At 34.3% G+C, this 17,810-nt stretch overlaps 1 protein-coding gene across 9 annotated transcripts in view; it reads left to right on the top strand.

The window, feature by feature from the left end:
• The window catches only part of RIMS1 (regulating synaptic membrane exocytosis 1), a gene marked incomplete at its 5' end in the record, with an annotated part of 337,770 nt that overhangs the window by 215,789 nt on the left and 104,171 nt on the right, over positions 1 to 17,810 (top strand). For 3 of the 9 annotated variants that reach the window (XM_081997764.1, XM_081997765.1, XM_081997766.1), the window contains 3 exons: positions 416 to 541; positions 4,755 to 4,817; positions 9,178 to 9,267. In XM_081997764.1, the coding sequence (XP_081853890.1) occupies positions 416 to 541; positions 4,755 to 4,817; positions 9,178 to 9,267 (279 nt within the window). Of the gene's footprint in view, positions 1 to 415; positions 542 to 4,754; positions 4,818 to 8,186; positions 8,265 to 8,602; positions 8,717 to 9,177; positions 9,268 to 14,704; positions 14,789 to 17,810 lie in introns of all 9 variants that reach the window. The other 6 variants (XM_081997759.1, XM_081997760.1, XM_081997758.1 and 3 more) reach the window with 4 other exon arrangements.

Here is a 17,810-nt window from a genome sequence, read left to right on the forward strand (position 1 = left end):
CAGCCCTTTAGAAATCTGGCTATGAATCCACAAATGCATAAAACTTAATTTCATGTGAGGTATTATCAATTCTTGTGTTATCTCAGTTATTCTTTAAGTACAGGCTTTGAAAATGCCAGTACTGAATCCATCAGTGTATACAGAAACAGGCATGTACTTCTAAATATGGTAGCAATGACTGCTTAGTGGTGGTTTTTTTAATCTTTATAGATTAAAAAATCTTTAATCTTTTTAATCTATTAAAATAAGATTTTTAATCTTTAATCTTTTTTAATATTGGAATCGATATTTTTTTAGAAGTCATGTACTAACAAATTAATGATTAAAGACTTCCTTCAACCAACTCTTACTGTAGTCCATTAAGCTGTGTTATTTGTGAGAAAACAAGATTATCATACACATTTCTGCCTTTCAGGAGTTTAGATGAAATTCATCAAATGAGAAGATCACGTTCTCCAACTAGACACCATGATGCCTCCAGAACTCCAGTTGATTACAGATCCAGAGACATGGATAGTCAATATTTGTCTGATCAAGAAAGGTACATTGTCAGCCTGAACTTGGAAACAAATTTAGAAATGTCTTTGTTGGTTTGCCTAATTTTCAAGTATTCAGTAGAAACATGACTGATAGTAATGGGGAAGGGAGAGAAATCATCCTAACTGACAAGTCTAGTGCCATGTTTAAATTATCTATGCCTCTTTTTTGGTAAAATTCTGCTCTGGGCTGACAGTAATAGCAGGTATCTAGACTAATGGTTCTTGGGTGTTTGTCCTAGAGTATTCTGCTGTTTGTTTCATGAATGAAGCCCAGAGATTTTTGCTAGAAAAACATAAATCTACATGTATGCTGTAGCTATTCTTGTAACTCAGAATTTTTCTGTTTTGGTAGCCAGCAAAATACCAGGCATGCCTTTTTACTACTTGGGAGTTGCATATGCTATTATTTGCATTCCTGTGCTTAATAGATTTTGGACATCTATATATGCAGTCTCACAGCATCTTATATAACATTCTGGTGAACCTGGTACAGTACCCAAACATAGCAAGGATACAGGTGCTTGTAGATAACAAAGTTCTCCAGTCATAGGTGCATGACATGTACACATCTCTCTCCGGAATACATGCAGTGGCTACACTCCTCAGAGAATGCTTGGTCTCTCCTAGTAGATATTTTCAGCTATCTAGGATTATCTTCTAATAAAGTGGAAGAAAATGAGAATATCTATTTAGTTTATAGCTGAAAAAAGTTTTAAAAAGTATTTTAATTTAGTATTTGGGAAACATAATGATGACAGTCACATAGATTACCAGTGTTTGTGGGTTGTTTGTTTACTTTGGGAAAAAAATCATATAGCTAAACTATAATGGCAAACTTTTACCATTCATGTACAATCAAATGTCCTAGTAATGTCTTTGGATTATTTTTTTTGGCAGTAAGTTACTACTATTTATGAGTAAGGGTGAAAAAACCTTTCCAAATGATCCAGTAAATCCAATACAAAAAATACATTCCATAGTGATGTGAAAACATTTAAGGAATAAACCATAAAAATCTCTGGAACTTTGTCCAGTTTTGAAGCAACATAGAAATTGAATAACAGATGGCTTTTGCAGTTAAGCTAGTTCAGTTTTGTATATGATCTTGCCTGTTTCGCTTTTTTAATGTGATAACATACGTATGGGAATTAATGAGTTATTTGGAACATTTTTAAATTCCATCTTATAGGCAAGAAGTATGTACAGAATTGTCTAAGCTGCATTGTACTGAATTTCCTTCAAGAGGTGAATTGAAATGCTTTTTGAATATAGTGTTCAGATTTAGTTAAGCTAATTCAAGTAATTTCCACTTGTTGCAAATGTTTCATGTTATTATTTGTTATAAATAGTGATATATTGAAAAGATTCCTGAAAATATTCATTGACTAGGTTACTTATTCAGCAGATCTGAAGAGGAAGAAACATGAAAAAGTAGCTTTTGTCAGTAGAAATAAATATAGACAATAGTTAACTGTCTAGAAAATTTTCTTCCAGTAAAGCCTCAAACCATGATATAAATGATGATATATGCATGGATTATGCTTGGAGAGCAGGGCTTGCATTGAAGCTTGCTTGGAGATGAGCTGTCAGACCAGAGCCGCAGCAGCAACGGGCTGCTGGATTTGTTCAGAGGAATAAAACACATTCTTCAGTTCTTTTCAGTGTTCAGAAAAAGTGTTTCAGAAGTATAAAGATCAGACATGAAGGATGTACAGGGCTTATTTGCAGGATTTAAAGATGAGTCCATGTACTTACTCTCCTTGAGTAATGATGTCTGCAGTGGTCTCCTTTTTTTCATTTTCCTTTTCATGTTTCCCCTAGATTCTTCAGTTGTGGAGACTGTATAACTCCTACAGGTTTTATTGTCTTTTAGTACATAAAAGCAGCATCATAGGGAAGATCAACACCAGCTTTTGTTGAGATTCTCTGTCACATCCAAGATTTTAAAAAAAATATTTTTTCAGTATTGTGTAATAGTATCAATAGTAGTATAATAGTTATCTGCTTTTCATTTACTGAACCCATCATCTAAACAAATACATTCATGTGGCTACCTAACATAAACTTGGTTTGAAAGGTGAGTAATTGCACGATAGTTATATGGCAGAAATTGCAATTGCTGATTATCTTTCATCATTTTTCAAAGATCTGTTATTGGTCCCAAATTAATATTGAATATTTTGAATAGATCTTTGTAAAAATAGTTATCATAGTCTCTTACTAAAGTATCCAGTGTCATAAATTTCCAGTGGAACTGATTTGTCCACTTTACTTTTTTTATATATATTTATTCACATATATACACACGTGTATGTGTGTATATACATAAATCTATTAGGAAAAGCTTTTTATTAGGAAATCTAGCTAAGCAGTATACTTTGCTCTGAATTTAGGATCATCATCCTATATTCAAGGACATGGCCCTTATAATTTTTTTTTTGTGTTTATTTTATTCCTACAGAAAATCTGTTAATGTGAGTATTAGAAAACACTTGTTTTAGAATAACAATCTTTATTTTAAATGTCTCCAAACCAGTCTTAATTTATTATAGAACTGTGAGTATCTTCTTACATTATCGATAATCTACTGTGATAGATTCTTTTGCATTGTTTTTTTAACTAGAAGATTTCATGGTGGATTTGCTATTTTATATCCCCTTTCTGGATTAATTTTATATTACTGTTTGCTGTGGGCCAATTACAATAGATACTCTCTTGCTTAGTAAATGTAGAGCTAATATTAACGAAGTACCCTATGATTTAATGTGGACTTTGCATCTACTTCGCAACTCTTAAGAAAATGGTAACTTTTTTCCTAAAATGCGTATTTTTCTGTAGTTTGGAAACCTGCATATAAATTCTGTCAGTCCTATGAGCTCATGAATGGAAGTTTTGCTTAAAAAAAAAAACAATTCAGTTCACCTTTAATACATTTTGTTGCATCAAAATCAGGCTAGTGGTTCCAGATGCAAAGTTAAATCTCACATGACTCACAAGCCATTATTTCAAGCTGCCCAGTTCAGAGATTTGGATAAATATTACCTATACTGCATCAATTAAATGGGTCGTATTATGATGGCATGAAGCACAAAACATAATGAACAACTGCTGCTTTATCTATTTTTTAATCTTTTCTCTCTTTGTCACCATAGTACTTCATATGATTCCCTGCTGCTTTTAAAATAGCACGTTTCCATGAAGTTTAGCTTTAATTTCATATTTACGAAAATTAGGAGGTTTGGAGCTTGGTCTTTCTGATTCTGTTGAAGTGTGTAAAACTACAAGATTAATTCAAGGGATATTTCATATCATAGTCATATTTACCATAGGCATAAATATGTATTAATTATACCATCTTGACAGCTGTAGTATGTGTTTGGTTACAGTAAATGAAAAATAGAATAGATGGCTGATTTTCTGAATTGGAAACAGGGAGAAACAAAAAGTCTAATGGTCAATTAGCAATTTTTTCTTTCTTTGGGATTGCATTACAAAATACTGTCAAGAGCTATGAGTCAGAATTTATATTTGTCCAAATGTAATTATTTCCAGTGAACGTAGAATCATAGAATCTTTGGGTTGGAAGGGGCCTTGAAAGGTCATCTAGTCCAAGACCCCTGCAATGAGCAGGGACTTCTTCAACTAGATGAGGTTTCTCAGAGCCCCATCCAACCTTACCTTGAATGTTTCCAGCATATATTTTTGTTTTTCCTGAAGGGGTGACCAATTACTCTTCCCCTAAACTGATTTGCAGTAAATTATTAGCAAACCCTCCCTGCTTTTTCATGTATGTTTTTGTGGTTTAGGAAGAAAGAAAAAAACAAACAACAACCATAAATCTTTTTTTTTCTAAAGTATTTCTTCATTAATTGGTTTATGAGAAAGGAGGTTATTAGAGAAATGTAGCTGTTTTATGGATTCCTTTTGTCATGAAGAGCTCTGAAACAGTACTGCATTTCAAAAAGGAGAAATCCCACAAAACTAGATGCCATGCTAAAAGGAATTTGTTGTAAATGTAGATATCGCACGCATTTTTTGGCTCACAGGCATTCTTTGAGAAGTGCAGTCTGGGTTTGATCATTATCGGACTATCTATCTGGGTGGAAGCTTCTTGTTTCTTTTTATGTTTTCATTTGCATATCATTGGCATAACTCATGTCATCTAATGCTTCATAATTATATCTGTTTCACTCACCACCCATCCTGTCTGTGCAGTGAGCTTCTTATGCTGCCCAGAGCAAAACGAGGAAGAAGTGCAGAGTGCCTACATACCATCAGGTAAATACAGGAATTTGGTAATCATGAACACATCTGGGTTAGTTGTCTATACTTTGTGTGCCCGACTTTTTTCCATAGTGGCATCTAGTCCCAGTAAGTAAAGAACTTCCTAGTACATTGTGATTCAGGTGTCAGTTGTTCTTTTTTGTTCATTTTAATTCAGATAGAAAACGTGTATATATGTTTGTGAACCTCAGTGGTAAGGATTAAAGCAGTTGAAGAAATTATGATTTTGCAGTTGTATTTTGTGGTAGAGTTTCTGTCTAGTCATAGAAGTCCCAATCTCCCAATGCATGACAGTGTTGTTATAATTTCAAACGTTCCTTTTTAGTTGTTTTTATATTTTCTTTAATTTGCATTTTTATGTTTATATTACAACCATGCACAAGCCAACAATCTTTACTTGTTGTGACATCTAATCTCATGCTGATGAGGGCTCACTGGGAACCCCAGATTTGAGGGTTCTCGTATTACTTATTTCTTCATCTACAAATTGTGCTGTAAATTGGATCCAGGCATAAACTTTGTAGTTCGGGTTTGTCTCCAGTTTTCATTAATATCACTTTCCACAGCTTGGAGCTCCCTGTCTAAATCCTTCCCAATGTTGTGAAACTAAATGAGACTAAAATATCTAACAAATCTAACTCTGTCCCCCGTCCCCCTTTTTTTTGCCATGTCTGCTAACCTTGTTAAAAATACATGTCAGATTGTGTAGAAAATCTTCCAGTCAGAATCAATAAAAGTGTAGGTTGAAGTTGAAGTAGTTAACCATTTTTCTGTTCGGGATCTGGATGTTGCTAAGTGTTTTATGTCGGTGGTGTATGTTTAAAGCCATCAAACTTTTAAAACCAAGTTGTCTAATGTACTTATTCATTTACTTGGTGTAGGATTTTCCCGTCCAGAGCAGGGTTTTTTAATATGCCTTGGGTTGCTTTAATTCTCTTCATCTAAATTGAAACAGCATTGAAGATGCTGTGATAGGATTCTATTACAAGGTATAAAGGTAAAATAATAAATAAAAAAAAATCCCCCCCAAAATCTGTGCATCAGTGAAGCTGTGAAATTAAAATTTGAGTTTTCATTATCAGTAGAAAGAATTTTATTCTCATACTTCAGCTAAAAAAGCTTTTTCCTCAACATTTTAGGTTTTAAAGGTTAATAATCTGTTCCACTCCCTGTTATTTTATGTCAGTTTATTGTCATGTAATAGCAATTTTTCCTGCCTCCTTCCTGTGGCCTTTCTGGTTCTGCTGTATCGTCTATATCTTCACCCCGCTCCTTGCCCCCAGCTCTATGCTTTTTCCTTTCCCTCTTAAAGATTATATTTTTCATTAGAATTCTACAGTGCCAATGCTTAAATTCTCACTTAATTCATGAAGTAAATATTGTATCACGAACTTCTGATGCACTTTGCCCATCCACGATAGATTTCCAATAGTTTTACAAGTCTACTAAAGAGTCTGGTCAGTTAACTAGCTAAAAATTTTTCATGAGCAGCAATAGAGTTAGGCAAGAGCTACACTGAATTCAGAGATTCAGGCCTTTTTTTGCCTTTTTCCTTATTCTAATTATTACTGTTACTTTTTTTATGATCAAGAAAAGTAACAAATTCACCCCTTTAAAGTAACAGTAATGGTATACTGTAAAAAAAAAGCGTACTTTTAATAACATATTGAAGGGGATTTTAAATTTAACTCTGAGGCTTATGCAGCCTAATCCAAGTTTGAATAATACCAAGAAAATTGCCAATATCCGTCCTTGACTGAATAGTCTCAAAAATCCTTTTAACAAAAATTCAGTCTCACATCGGTTGCCATCTTTTGTCCTTTCTCATTTGTAGTGGCCTGACATTTATTCATGTTAGAAACGTTATAAGGCTTTATCCTTGTTTTCTAGGCAGCTTGCAGAATAAAGTTTTAGTTAATTGTCGAGACAGTTCAGCTTAAAATGGGAAAGAAATGTTAATGGTTTAATGTTAAATGAAAGAAATATTAATATGAGATAGGCCAAGCTGCAAAGTTAGGATATATGGTTAGTTTAATACAGCTGTTTAGAATAATACGAGTCCTAGCTGTCCATCATGTCCATCTGTATGCAATTCTTGACTAATAGCAGAAATGGTGGCAGGACATGTGTACCTATGCCATAGACCATGGGTGGTCACAGTCCATGTCTTGAGTCTCACCCACTTTGGTTGGTAATATCTGCCAGTTTGCCAGGATTGACCTGACCATTCCTTTATCCCAACTTTGCAACGTCACAGTGACCTCTAGTAGAGATGTCAGCAGTGATGACCACTCAACCTGTACAAGAAGGGTCAAAGCTCCTCTGTTAAGTCCCTCAGGGTTTATCAACACTAGGATTTCCAGGCAAAGAGGTGTTTCATCTGTCTGTGACACAGCCAAGTCTATAATGTTGATCTGCCGTGCCTAGGTCTAAGCCTTAATAGGAATCAAAATGTCCTATTTGGGACAGACTGTTCTTGAAGCTGCAAAATCCTCAAGGCTGCTGGTCCTTCTACTAATAGCACCACAGCTGTGTCTTGGTAGAGTATGTGGAAACCTGTTAGAACTCGGTTATTAACCCTTAACCATTAAATGGCCATGATTCCCATTCGGCAGCTACTGTCTGCCTTTAAATTTCTCCCTTGTTCATTGGGTGGAGCTGGATAATAAAGCAAACATTTCCTGTTCTAAAATCTCATTTACTGTAAGTGATGATATTGGACAGTTGTCATATACTATCTCAGAGTGCTGCTGTGGTGGCTGATGTAGTAGATCTAATTTTTTTAATTAGCTTATTATTAATAGAATTTAATTACTATTAGATTTTGAAGCTAATACACCACTTCAAAAAGACTTCCACATTCAAAAATGCCAGATGCTAATACATCTACAATTGAGTTTTTGACACTATATATCACTGTTTTAGCAAGCTTTTCATGCTGAGCTACTGAAGAGGATAAAGTCTATGATATCTAAAAGCATTACTAAGAGAAATAAACTGCAAGTTTAATAACAACCTAATCTTTTACAACAGCTTGTATATTTTAATAAAAATCTCTAAAAATGGTATTTAGATTACTTTCATTACAATGAAAAAAATCTGAGCCATAACAGTATTGTCATGTGTTCACGGACTGTGTTAACTGAAGTGGATATACAAGAATTTGTCCCCCAGATAGCTGTCACGGTAGTTGAGTTGAGAAAAACATGTACTGAGAAATCTACTCATACAGCTATTAAATGTAGTAGAACATTATGCATTTATTTTGCATTCTGGTCAGTCTTGCCTTACCTTTACCTGTCTTTTTATTTCTGGCATGTTTTTGTGTTGTTCTATTTTCTTTTCTGTTCTACCACGTTCAAGAAGTTCTGTTAGGCACTATAAAACATTACCACCCAAGATGCCTTTACTAGAAAATGGTAGTCATTGGAACCTATACAGGTAAGAGATGTTTAGAGTCCGCTTTAAGTAGTTAGTTCCTTTTTAAAAAATAGATAGTCTTGTCTTGTTAAATAAAAATATAAAATGTTTCATACAGTTTTTATAACTGAGAGGTAAGGGGTACAATCTTAAAATAATTTTATATAACTGTCTAAATTAACCCTTACACTACAAAAAAACACCCAAAACACCAAACTACTTGGTATTAGGTGGAGTTTTTTTCACTCTTGAAATTATATGTGGCATCTTTTTCTTTGTTACATTCCTTTGTTTATTTATTTGGTTTTGGTTACATGTCATTTATTTTCATTTTGTTTAAATAATTTTAATTCACAAAGCTCAACTCTTCCTGCATGTGCTAAGACCAAATCAGTGATTAGACAGGATATTTCACTCCTTCGTGATTGCCTTAATTCACAAATACCAAAATTTGGAGATGATCTACTGGCTAGGTAAGAAACTGAGGATTAATTTCCCGCTCGTTTGGAATCTCATATGGATTTGCAAAGTAAATGAGCTTCACTGTAAAGTGATTTCACATAATATGTAATGTATGACATCCTTTTATGTTGACCTAAGATTTACTGCTGTTGATAAGGATTTAAATTTATTATTTGGTATTTCTCATTCCACTTTCTTGCCAAGTGGATGTTGTTCTGTCTCATTCAGTTTTAAACATTTCAACAATCTTAGCAAAAAAATTCTAGCAGTCTTTTGTTTGCTTTTATTTTCTAAACAAATCTTGGCACTGTCATCCAGTCAGCTCTTTTACGTTTTCCTTAATTAAATCATTGTGATTCTGCATTTTCTGTAAAAAGAGCATTATTTTATGAGTTAATATCTAACATTGTATTCCTTTCTTTGTTTTCTTTTTCTTTCTCTTCTACCATTGGATGCAATGCACTGGCACTAGTGAACTACAGCCCTCCCTTGACAGGGCTAGGAGTGCTAGTACCAACTGCTTGAGACCAGATACTAGTTTGCATTCACCAGAACGAGAAAGGTATAAAATAAAAACTTATGAATTTCTTGTCATCTGTGCTGGTGATCTTTCTCAGTTTTGTTTTTCTTCATTTGAGTATTCTACATTCTTGTACAGTCATGTCTGCTTTGGTATTTGTAGACATAATTGCTCCTGCATTCATGTATGTCATGTAAATTGTGAGTTTATGACCGCTTCTGGCTTCTTTCCTTGTTTTAGTTCAAGCTGATGTCATTGTTTACAAAAGTCCTCAGTATGCTGATAATAGCATTGCAGTGTTAAGTATTTTGACAAAGTACCACTTGGTTCTTCATCATCGTTTGCTAAAAAGTATATTTGTTTCTTGCCTGTTCTGTGGACTGCTAATAAGGCAGTGACATAATTTATAAATTATATGACAAAACTCTCATATTTCAAACCAGAACTGTTGTTTGTATCATGCCATATTTTCTATAAAACATCCAAACTTCATTGCTTCCTTAATCTAATCTGCGTCATCTGCTTTTGCAATTATAAGGCAAATCATTGCATTAAACTTTTTTTCACTCTGTGACATTATATTAAGGCTCACATAAGTCTTAAGAAAACATGTTTGCAATTTTATTGAAATATTGTTGTGCCACATATATTGTGCAGGCATTTTATGGATGCTTTCTGAATTTTTAATGTTACAATAGCTTGGTTAAAAATCTTAGGTGAACCAAATACTATTGGTGTGTTTGACAGATGGGATTGTTCCACGGGAGAATTTTTCATCACCACCTGTGTTTTGAATTATACCATTTTAGACTGAGATTTTAGCTTCACTAAAGGCAATAATAGGCTTCCATTGAGTGGGAATATGGTGGAATTATAATTTCATCTGTGCAATACATACTTAACTAGTGTGGCAGTTAATAATACAAAGTTGCTTTGTCAGTCAACTCACAGTGGGGTTATTAAAACAGTTGCATCACTTTCATTATCATGGGAGAGGACCTGTCAATAAGAACGTACTTTTCTCTTTAAGATTAGATTTCTCTTTTTTTTTTTTTTGTGGAATTTCCTTTTCCCTTCTCCCCACTTCCTTGACTGGATCTTGCTTCTCAAGTTGTGCCCTTGTTGCAGAGGAGTGACTAAAGTTCTGCTGAGATATCTCAGATAGATCTGCAATAGTTCATTCCTTTCTCAGGTCAAGATTAAGATATTATAGATAAAACATATATGTCTATGCAAAAAAAGTGTGACGGAAATAAGGCCACTCAGAATGAAATAGAGGATACCATTCTAGATGTTTAAAAAAATTATTGTAGCATCATATTAATAACTAAGTGTGCAGATATATACAGCTGTATTGATCTATAAGCAGCTATTTAATGCAATAACATATGGACAGAAGCAGTATATGTTTTGTATTTTTATTTCAAGGGGCCGCCCATCAAGTTAAATATTCAATGAAACAGAAACTGGCAATTGTAAACTACCTAGTTAGAATATTATACTCAAAACTAAACCTGTCACTGATGTTAACTAGGTCTATTATGTCTTTATAAATCATCTTCAACAACCTTTGTCCGTTAGGCACTCAACAGAATCTGCAGCATTTCTCATGAACCTCCTCATAGAGAAGTGTGTGTTAATGGCCTCTGCTAAACACGAGATTTTGCTAAATTGTCTGTGGGCCTGATCCAGAAGAATTGTCCGTCACTATTACACTTTTATGTCTTTGCTTTTAGAGGTCTTAAATAGTGACTACGTAGGGGCCTTTGATTTGGGGTCCTTCATGGGGGTGTGGAAAAGCTCTTTTTTATTAAATTATTGTTCAAAATTTCCATGATAGTTTTGTTGCAAATTAGAAGATCTGTGTGGCTCTGTCAGAGGATTAACAACACGCATTTTTTTTGTTCAGACATAAATGTTTTTCCAATACAGCCCAATTTTTGGAGGAAGATGTTATATTTAATGTATAAGAAACAAGAAATTAATCTTTTGTTTTGGAGGAAGCTAATTTTAGAAGATTTCATTCTCCACTGTTGAATATATCTGCTTATGCTTTAGCATGAGGTTTGTGATCACTTGTGTGTAATAATAGAGGAGATTTTAGCTTGAAGAACACAGAATTAAAGTTCAAGGTATGCAGAAAGCATTTTGTATATGTGTGGGCAAGATGAGAATAAGTGACTTAAAGTAAGATAGGTTCATCTTAAATAGTAGGAAAGCTTTTTTGAAGGCTAGTATAATGACATAGTGTGACAGTCGATATGGAAAAGGTTGTCTAGACTTTATTAGTGGAGACTTAAGAAGAGATTAAACAAATATCTGTCAGGTGTAGTCAGTCCTGCTTGTAGCGAAGAGAAACAGTATACAGTTTTGTGAAGTCCAATCTGTACAGCATGTTATATTTGAGGGACATATGTTGAAGGTTTTGTTAGTTGTTTTCAAAGTGTTTCCTTTTTTCTTTTCCCTCAGAATGGATTTGTGTGTTTTATTTACAAATTTAGGCTTTTGGCCCTCGAAGTATAATGATAGACTTCCAAATGTGGCATTAAGTATTTTCTTCAACAAAATTATAAGTATACTTACCTTAGCAAGAAAATTCTTATATATGTATCTTTTAGATATATATATATATACACATACACACTTATATGTATACTTACCTATCAAGAAAATTCTTCCTACTCGTTTCCTCCAACCTTTTGCCTCAGAGGGTATAAGTTAGATTGCATCTGGGATCAAGAGTTAAAATGTTCCACTTGACCTTTTTTAACAAAATGGTATTGGCCATGTGTAACTGGTAGACAGTAGAGCCTTATTTCTCTGCGTTAAGAATTTATTGGAAATGGTTTTGATCCTTAAACTCTGTATAACGTCATTCTTGTCATTTGGAATGTTTGGAGTAATTATTGTTTTTTAAGATGCTGCTTTGCCAGTAAAAGTCATAGTGTTAATCCACACACACCAGCAGAAAAGTACTTTCAGCAGTATATATGATTTTGGGGCTTATGTCTTGTTAGTTGCACTAAAACAAAAGCAGAACAGCAAAAAAAAGACATTCCTTTTCTCCTGCTATAAGCAGCAATATTTAAGCAAGGAATGTCCGTATAACTTGACTGGCAAACTGACCTTATGCTGACATGGGCCTGCCAAAGTTTTTTAGTAAATGTACTAGTTTGGTACAGAAGATAATCCTTCATATATTTCTCTTTGGCACAGTATACACTGGGATACTCAAAAAGATCCAGCCCTTACTAATGTACCTATACAGTTGTACCATGTCTGCCTTTTTTTTTTTCCCCTCCTATTTATTCCTAGGTGTTCAAAATTATTATTTTGTTGAAGTTTCTGTGATGATCTGTAAGACATATGTTAGTTTATAATATAGTCATAAATACCCTTTAACGCTATTGAAGATGTTTATTGCTGTCACTACTTCCTTCAGTATGATTTTTTTTTCATTGCCCTCTTAACTGTGTCTCAGAGTTTATGATTTTTTTTTTGTTTCCTTTGTAAGTTGGGTACCATCTCCTTAGAACAGAGAAATCTGTGTGCAATCCCCAGCCTCAAGTCAGAAAAGCACATTAATAATACTTAGTGTGGCTTTTATTCACTTTCTTTTTTTTGTTGCAAGCAATTGTTGTGTGTATTAGCAGCTAGCACAAGAGCAGTTGTATGGATTGGTACTGCTGGTATGCTTTGGTCCTGAGAGATTAGTCAGTGGAGATCTGAGCTAATAAATCCGAGGCACACAGCCCGAGGATTAGTTCATATACAAAATATCTGCAAAATGCAGCCCAGCAGCTGTGTTAGATCTGTTTTGAGGTGCTTCGCTGCCGTAGGAATCAAAACATTTCAAGGATCTTCAGGATGTTTGCTGTCACCTGGTCACTACTAGCTAAACAAGATACAAAGCTGAACAGTTACCTGTTACCTACTCATAAATAGATAACAGAGAAGTTGGAGCTGTCGCTTGATCCAGTTAAGACCTGTCCTTACAATTTCATGTTGACTTTTCTAAGGTTTTTTAGTAAGTCTGAAGTATTAGGTGTTTATGTTGCATGCCTTTAACAGTTACGTTGAATATCACCATTTACATTTAAAATACTGTACGGTAAAGTAGCTGTTTGCATTATGTATGCAATGTCTTGTGTTTCCAGTTCTTTTCAACCACGTAAAGGAATAGGTTATTGCACGTTTGTCTGCATTGTACTGTGTCTCATGGTCATTCAAAATTCAGTGAAAGAGAGCATGTTCTCAAAATTCATACTGCATGACCTACCTAATTCTATCAAATACTGTTTAATATTTGTAGTGGGTATCAGCATATTAAGGGCTTTGACTGAGTGCACTGATGCATTAACATTTTCTTTAACTCTTGCTTTGGAGAGAAAAAGAAGCTAACTACTAACAACCTATTTCCTCTTGAAACTTCTGAAAGATCTGCCTAGCTGTTCAAGTGATGCTAATCTCCCTGAAACCTTTGTTATTTGCATGTTCCATAAATCGAATCCTTTTCCTTTTTACATGGACTGGAAGGATGCCTCAGAAAGTAAAATATTAGATAGTCTGCAGAGTTTATGTAAACATTTTGCTGTTTGTAAATTAATTGGTATATTTTGATTTTGTAAATTGTTATACATACACTTGTACTATTACAACCACATAACAGCCGAACAAAGTAAGCAACACCGGTCTATAGTATATATAATTCTAAATTAAATAAGTTTTTTCAAGAAAAAATCATGTAAGACAGCAGTTTTCATTCATAATTCAGGTTCTTTTTGTTAAATTTAATTATGTAACATAATCTGCTGGCAGGTACTGCAGGGATACAGAGAAATGAACAGAAGAGGAAGCTGGCTGCACACACTTTCAATATATATTTTTAAATAAAAAAAAATTACACCAGTACTTGTATGCAAATATGTGTAGCTTGGTTGTAGCTGATTAATTTCCCATTACTCTCTCATTGTGTTCCAGAAAAGGGTCACTTTTATGCCTTAGAATTTTTCTTACAATTCATAGTCCTACATTTTTACTGAGAATGCATTTTTCAGTGCAAATAGGTAGGAGAGATAGGCTTAACAAAATACCAGCCTGTAGTCGACAGAAAATGACCGTCATATGGTCTTTGAAAAGCTCTTCTAGTTTGGAATTATGACTTTTTATGCAGATGAGAGTCTTATAGATAGTCTAGTATTTGAGAATATTTGAAAACTTAATGGTACACTATGTAAGAGGTTTGTATCAGTCTAATTTCTTTGGGCATACATTCTCCTTGTTTCAACTATAATGTTTCTGCAGTAAGCAGCCATAAGAATAGTATACTTGGGAATTAGAAAACTGCTAGAGAAAAATAAGTAAATGACACACTTGCATTACTTTTTGGGGTATTTTTCCAGTCTCAAATACTACATACTTAATCTTATCACAAACTAAATATCCTATTTTTTTCCTGTTTTATTGGATGGGCAAACAGCGGTAGATGGTCCCCCTCCCTAGAGAGGAGACGACCTACTAGTCCCAGGATTCATATCCAGCATGCATCTCCGGAGGATGACAGGTACTAGTCAACTCCTCCCAGTGGAAAAGTGGCTTACTGCATCTTGCACTCTCAGAGGACTATACTGAAATTTAAAAGTATGCATATATGTAGAGAGAGACTTACAACTCTCAGAAGCCCAAAATAAAACAGCAGCTTAGATAGCATCGCTGCATTTTATTGAACTGTTATAAAGCACCTTTTATAGAAAAACTTTTCTGTTTGACTGAATGGTCACAAGCCATGAAATAAGATGTCTAATACAACAGAACATCATCTGTGTTAATGTTCTTTAGTCTGTTTTTAGCTGCTTCTGTAATGTTGGTGGTGTTTCACTGTGGTGCTTTATAATATGATAAATATTTGTTGTAGAGCCTGTTCTTGTCTAGATGTTTATTTTTATTTTTATTGGTTTTATTTTCCTTTTTTTAACAAACTGTTCCTAAGGGGAGGGAAAAAACCCGCAAAGTGATATGTTGGAAGTCTTGGTAACACTTGCTAGTTGATGTATGTAAAAATTGGCAGCGTGTGTAAATTCTGTCCTAAATTAGGATGGTCTCTATGGAGCAGGTTTTCCTAACAAGGTAGGTTTTGGTTAAAACCACCAGTGCTTTAAATAATTTTTTACACTGAATACCATCTATGATTAAGTCTTAAGAAAGTCATGAACTTTCTGCTCAAATCAGTTTTGGTATTCCATTGCTTTGGCAGTAGTACTTTTTTTTTTTCCAGACAGATCTGCATTTTTTTTAAGCAGGCATAGTAATTTCTATTGAAATGCAAATTCAAAAATTTTCTTTGAATTTTTTGTCTTACACTAAATAACAGGACACAGATGGTTCATGTATATAATCCATAAATGTGTAAAGTCTTATGAAGTTGCACTTAAAACTGTAAGACTGCTTTATGGATAAAGCTCAATTACTGTAGTGCTAGTGCTTACCTTCTGCTAAAATCTATCCACAGTACATATATTTGTACTGTAATTTGTCATGATTGCTTGATACTGGATGTGTTCCTCTAATACGAGGTGGGAAGAGTGTAATTTTGTTTGAATACCATTTCTTTTTTTATTTGAGTGAAGCAGCATTATAAAATTAAATTTGTGAAACATTATTTCAAAATTGTGCCTGTATCTGACTGCATTTCTAGAAATTTTGCCAACACATCCCTTTAATGGGATGGCTATTAATAGTTTATAAATGCACTTTGTATTTTTTAGGCATTTTTAAGTAATTTCACTTCCCATTTTTCAAGTCAGTGGAAAGAATGTCTTTGACTTCAGTGGATCAGACTTGATAAAAATCTTGTTGTCATTGAAATTATTAGAATTAAATCATAATAATATCATGTAACAGTGAAGTTAGGTTTTCATCTAAATAGTGCCATCCTTAATGCAGAACTGTAAGCCTTTTGATGCCAGATGAAGTTTTCTGGAGAATGACTGAAATAATCTAATACCTGTTAGCAAAGGTATTACAATAAAGCATCTATAGGACATGGAATCTATTATGGGAAAGATTCTGAGTTGAGAAACAGCAGTCTAATGTTCTGAGTGAAATCAGTGCTGCCTTATGCTTGGAAGTCTTGCAGGTAATCTGATCATCAAATCCCAATGATACGGTTGGGAATCTGGGAGTTTAGGCTAACCCCCAATCCTGTTAACTGGTTGCAGCCTCCCAGTTCCAGGATCTTTCTCCCAGATTAAGGGAAGTTTGGAGAACATTGGGTTCTTTGTATTGCATGCCCAATACAAAATAATAGCCCACTTTGTGTGTAGAGTTACACACATTAAAGCAGAGTTAAAACACCATTACAGGTGCTTTACCTTTGTTTTCTACTCTTCAAGTTTACATTTATTCTGATTATTTCCCATAGCTTTGACAGTTGGCCAATACCAGTCGGTTCTATAATTTACAGGTTTTTAAGATGTGCTTGTATCAGTTAGACAACTGATACACTGGGTCTTGGGGAATGAGTGTCTTATGGATCAGCAGGGGTAACTAACTAACTGCTTATTACCACTTTCAAATTGTATTTTCACAAATTAATTGACTTTGACAGATGTTATCTTACTCTTCATTTGAGTACGTTCCAGATTTATCTTCCAAATTGGCCCAATTTTCATTTAGGGTGCAATCAAGAAGATCTATTTCTGAATACATTTCTTAAACATATGCCTTATGCATTATTTCTAATTTTGATAATTTAAATTCAGTTTTTGCAACATTGTATTTATTGATAATGATTCATAACATAAATTTTAGTAAAGGTCTTGGCAAGATTGTTGTTATTCTGGAATTCGTTCACTTGCCATATCAGAAAAAATGACTCCTTGATGTAACTTGACAAGATGAAGACATGGGTCATATGTTATTTCAGCGTTAAGAATTAACAAGTGTTTGGTTAGTATCATGTATTTCTATAAGACATTTTAAAGAATAGTTCTTAGTATAAATTTGGTAGCATCATTGCTGGGAGGCTTTTTGGTTTTTGTATTAGAAATGAGAATTAGAAAGTCTGCAAAGTGAGAGACTTTCTGGTGACTGGAGAACTGCAAAATTGTGAAATTGTAAGTGATGATAAAAACAAGGAGAATGAAAGTTGAGAATTTAACGGTAGGTGGGAATTTTATTCAGACTGTTCTTTTTGGGAAGTATGCATATAATTTCAGCATATAACGAAGACTGGATAAAATAAACCTCATGTACTTTCAGTTAAGAGAAGCAGCTTTTGGCAGTCATGCATGCATCTGTAAGAATGCTTGTCCAAGAATCATCCTGAAGCCAGCTGTAGAGCAAGTACCGTTGTGGTACTTTCACGAAGAGAACCTGAGGTGCTGTGCACTGCCATTGGCAGACTGATGTGGCCTGGACGATCCTTTCTTGTCTTTCCAGCAACACTATGTGACTTGGTCAGGGAGGCAGTTTGGCAAGACATGAACTGAAGTGCTAGGAATGAGTGTGAGGAGCTGCCAAGCCATCAGAGTAGTTGTGACCTCCCAGCTCACATGCTGTGTAGATCCAACCTTTCAGAAATCTTC

Source organism: Phaethon aethereus (assembly GCF_964289735.1).
Source record: "Phaethon aethereus genome assembly, chromosome: 3".
Classification (NCBI taxonomy): Eukaryota; Metazoa; Chordata; class Aves; order Phaethontiformes; family Phaethontidae; genus Phaethon; species Phaethon aethereus.